Source organism: Rhinolophus sinicus, chromosome 13 (assembly GCF_057876585.1).
Source record: "Rhinolophus sinicus isolate RSI-liver-muscle chromosome 13, RSI-T2T, whole genome shotgun sequence".
Classification (NCBI taxonomy): Eukaryota; Metazoa; Chordata; class Mammalia; order Chiroptera; family Rhinolophidae; genus Rhinolophus; species Rhinolophus sinicus.
The window spans coordinates 44610051-44614357 of NC_142513.1; the positions used below are offsets into that span (position 1 = coordinate 44610051).

General features: G+C 48.7%; 1 protein-coding gene across 1 annotated transcript; it reads right to left on the reverse strand.

The window, feature by feature from the left end:
• Positions 1-921: 921 nt before the first annotated feature.
• Positions 922-3704, reverse strand: LOC109438654 (cystatin-9-like). The gene is made up of 3 exons (XM_019718661.2): positions 3447-3704; positions 1775-1888; positions 922-1011 (listed from the first exon to the last, which is right to left on the reverse strand). The coding sequence occupies exons 1-3, from the start codon at positions 3702-3704 to the stop codon at positions 922-924; spliced, it is 462 nt and encodes a 153-aa protein (XP_019574220.2).
• Positions 3705-4307: the final 603 nt, after the last annotated feature.

Below are 4307 nucleotides of genomic sequence, written 5' to 3' on the forward strand. Positions count from 1 at the left end.
CCCAGATACAAGGCAACATTAGGGAGTTGATAAGGAGGCCACATGGCTTCTCGGCCTTTTGGCTAAGATCAAGTGGAGAAGGAGGCTACAGGGCCCACAAAAGCCAAAGAGTTACTCTGCATCCTTTTATAGAAGAAGTTTGCCAAACCCTATATTCTAGGCAATTTGGGCAGAGTCTCAGTAGTATCTGGCACAGCAGTGTCTCTCAATCTTTAATTGTCCTTGGATCCCCTGAGAATTTGTGAAAATGTAGTCTCCTTGTCCAAAGGTACAGGACCCGAGTGTGTACATTTCTAAAAGTGTCCAGTGGATGCTGCTGCTGGTGGTGGTAGTGGCCTGACTACTCTTTGAGTGGAGACTAGAATCCCTTCCTACATTTTCCCAGCTGTCATTCTCCCTACATTGAACCAGGCAATGTGTGTGAGCAAGTCCCCCAGAACAGAGGTCACATGTATTCTGAGGGGCCTGAGACCCTGTGTGCACCCATCCTGCACTTTGGGTTTCCTACTCAGTCATGGTCATTACATCTCTAGGGATATAGGTTATCTTTCATGAGCGCTGAAACAGCAACTCAGAGGCACCTTATCTGTGCCACGTGGAGCCAGCTCAGGAGGTATAAGAGGGAAAGAGGACCCACCCCCAGACTACCACATTGCCCTGCTGGGATGACTGCATGAACTGCCCAGCCCCCTCACTCTGGAACCATGTTACACAAAGCTTCATGAAATGCTGATGTTTAATGATCTATTCTAAATGAAAAAAATTGACAATGAGGAATTTCCACAATGCCTGCATGTGACACCCCAGATATTTGCAAAGCAGAGAGCCGAGCCCAGAGCTGCTTTGTCACTGAAGGGCCACCTAAAGGGAGTTGCTGATGCTCAAGGGGTACAGAAAGGTCAGACTGGGATGTGATCGCATTCAGTGGAACCCCTCCAGGCAGGTCTTGTTCAGGAGTTGGAACACTGTTCTCCAGGGCTCAGTGCCGATGGTGAAGAAGCAGGTGAAGGTCTGAGGGAACAAGCACAAGAATGGAGTATGTGTGGAGAAGCCTTGGGAAGCTTGTGGCTCCAGCTTTAAAGACAACATCCATCCCAACCTTGTATTCCGGGGGTGAACAGCTGGGACATGCAGACTCTGGCCCTCAGTTGCAGCCCCAGTCTGAGACCTGGATGTTCCTGATCTGGATCTCTCCTGACCCCAGGCCTGTGGTCCTCAGGGGAACCCCAGGCTATCCCAGTATGACCCATGCTCCTAAGGAACCCAGGGCAGATCCTGGGCCAGAAGGCAGTGGGCCCCCGTCAGCCCAACATCCTCAGGCTCTGGTCAGTGCCAGGAGGACTTGAAAAGTTTCCACTCAGGCAAAGGTGATGTTGGCCATCCTTGACATGTCCCTTTTCTGAAGGCTGGAAAGGGAGATGGCTAAAGAGCAGGGAAAGGTCATCCTGTGGTTGGAACCAGGAGACCTGGATCCTAGGGACAGGAGCAATCTTTCACCAGTGTGGCCCGGGGTACAGATAGCTGAATGGAGTGAGAGCTCAGATTGGGATCTCAAATTTGGGATCTCAGATTAGCCAGGGGTTGACAAGTGGACCCTGGGGCTTGACTGCCAGGCTAGGCTCTGTCGTGTGGCACAAGTAGTGGCTGTAGTAGGGTTAGCGGCTCCCTCAGTCTTCTGTGTTCCTAGGAATGATGTGTCCTCTGCCCCACCCCCACTGCACTCTGGTGCAGGTCCAGAGCTGTGGAACCTAAAGGAGGCTCATGTGTGTCTTACATTGCTCATCTCTGGGCTTTCTTGAAAGGAGCAGTTGTCAATGTCTTCATCAAATTTCCCACACTTCGTTCTACGAAGCTCCAGCTCCATGGAGAATGCCAACATGGTCTCTACCTGTGGTACGTAAAGACATTAAAGTGGAAACATCCCTCATGGTCCCATTGAGTAGTTGCCAGTGTAGACACATGGAGTGTAGGGACAGGTCCAAACTTTATTCCATTTGGGGATTTGCCTCTGGGCCTACATAAGCTCACTGGAGGTAAAGCCAAGCTTGGGAGGTTCTGTGTAAAGAGGCACGTGGGTCTGGTGTAGGCCCCAGGGTAGATGCAGGATGATCACACACCATTAATATCAAACACTACAGCCTTGCATTTCCAAATGCCATGGTGAGACCCCACCTTCCTTTTAGCATGCTTCTAGCTTCCACCGCATTCCCAGGGACAGGTGACAAGTACCTGGAAGGGTGTTGTCTCTGTAAGAGTTTGCTTGATAATCTTAGCCCCAGAGTGGGAGACTCTTCTACAGCCCCATTATCACACCCTTCACCTGCCCAACATCAGAAAAATGCTATACAATGCTAGCGAAACCCTCCACACACACACACACACACACACACACACACACACAAACACACACACACACTGGCTTCAAGAAACAAGTTCTATTACAAAGTACATTCCAAAATGTTCTGTAATCTTCTCCACTTCATTCTACTTATTCTATTCCGTATCCTACCACCGCATCCCATTTATTACTCCCAACATCCAGACTCAGTCTGTGATTCCATATCTAGAAAACCCAACCAGAGCCTGAGAGAGCTCAAGGTACATGAACTAGAAGGGACATTGTCCACCAGTGTCCACAGAGGCTTAAGCTCAGCTCAGCATGGAAATCTTCTGCCCTTCATACAGGCTTTCAGTGCAGAGCTCCAGAGGGAGAAAGAGTAATGCCCCCGACTCCACCACCACCACCACACACAAACACACAGAGTCACACAACCAGAAACCAGAAGTGCTCCTTCAGGACAATGTTTTCATTGTTCACATCTGCAGTCCAGATGAAAATGGCATTACTGGTTGCATTCTGTAGAGGTTCCATGGCAAGAAGAAAATTTTAGAATAAGAACCATCGTCTGAGAAGGAGTGTAAAACAACATTAATCCACATTGATGGAGACCACAGAGGCTGCCTAGAGCTCATGGGAGTCAGAGCAGAGGCCCTGATGTCACAGCAGGACCTCACTGCTCTGGATCCTCAGCCCTGCTCTCCCTCTCCTCCTCCCGCCTTCCTCTCTCTATTTTTCTAATAATTTATTTTTATTTCCTTGAAATATTTCTTCAACCTATCTTTTCAAACATTTTCTGTGTGAGTCTCTTCCTTACTGGATATCTTTATCCCCTCATTGTCCATATTTTGAAGTCAATCTTCATTAAACAAGTCATAAAAATGATAAAGATTGAAAATATATCTTATGCGTGAGTAGACATTGCCTGAAGTTTTAAAATTTCCAAGTATTTCTGTTATAAAAACTGGGACTAAATCAGTAGGCTGTTATCATCGCTATATTTTACACACTTCAAATGGTGAACAAGATCCTTTGATAAGACCCCTTTCTTTGACCCCCACTTATTACAAGTACAGGACAGCAGGACTTGAAGGTGTGGTTCCCTTACCTGCTCCCTCCTAGAACTCCGGATCCGAACCAGCCTGTAGGCATTCATGTCCTTGCTCTTCAGATTGAATATGTGTAAGGCATACTCCACAGTAGCAGGAAAATAACTTTCCATGACATTTTGGTCATCATTCCCCCTTTCTTTGTGGGAACTCCAGCAGGAGCATGGAGTTCCTGGAAAAAGAAGCAGGAGCATGGCCCAGGGCAGAGCCCACTTCCCCTGCCAGTGCAGCAGGGCTGCAGGCAACCGGACACCCATGGCTTTCACTCTTCCCCACTCAGGATACCGCCAGAGCTTACCTGGGCACTGGTCCAACTTATCTGCTCTAGGACAAATCCTTCCTCTGGGCCTCCTCTCTGCAATTACACCCTATCTCTTCCTACATGTGGCCCTGCCTCCTCCATCTAAAGCTGTTAAAATTGTCTCCTGTCCAGGAAAGAAGAAAAAGGCCCAGGCAAGGTGAGTTGGGAAGGAGCTGCCATGAAAGGAAGTGTCCCCTGTAGCTGAATCCCAGCCACAATGCTCCCTGAGCACCTCAATGGGGAGAGAAGCCTTTACTTGTACGCCCCAGAATCAGATACTGAAACAAGGACACAAGTGCAAGAAGTAAAAATGGAAGATACAGCAGTAGGGTGAGGGCCAGCAAGACAAGGAGGGGCAGCGCCAAAAAGGATGGGTTGCCCAGAGGCAGCTTTGCGGGTCATAGAAGGTAACCTGCCCAGAGATGATGATCATTCATTAAAAAGGCTCAGAAGGGGCTTGAGGTCTTGACAGGTCCCAGTGTTTCCTCGTCCCATGTGGCTCCTCATTCCCACTTTGGGTTCTGGGACAGACAAGGATAACTGGCTCCTGGGGATGTTG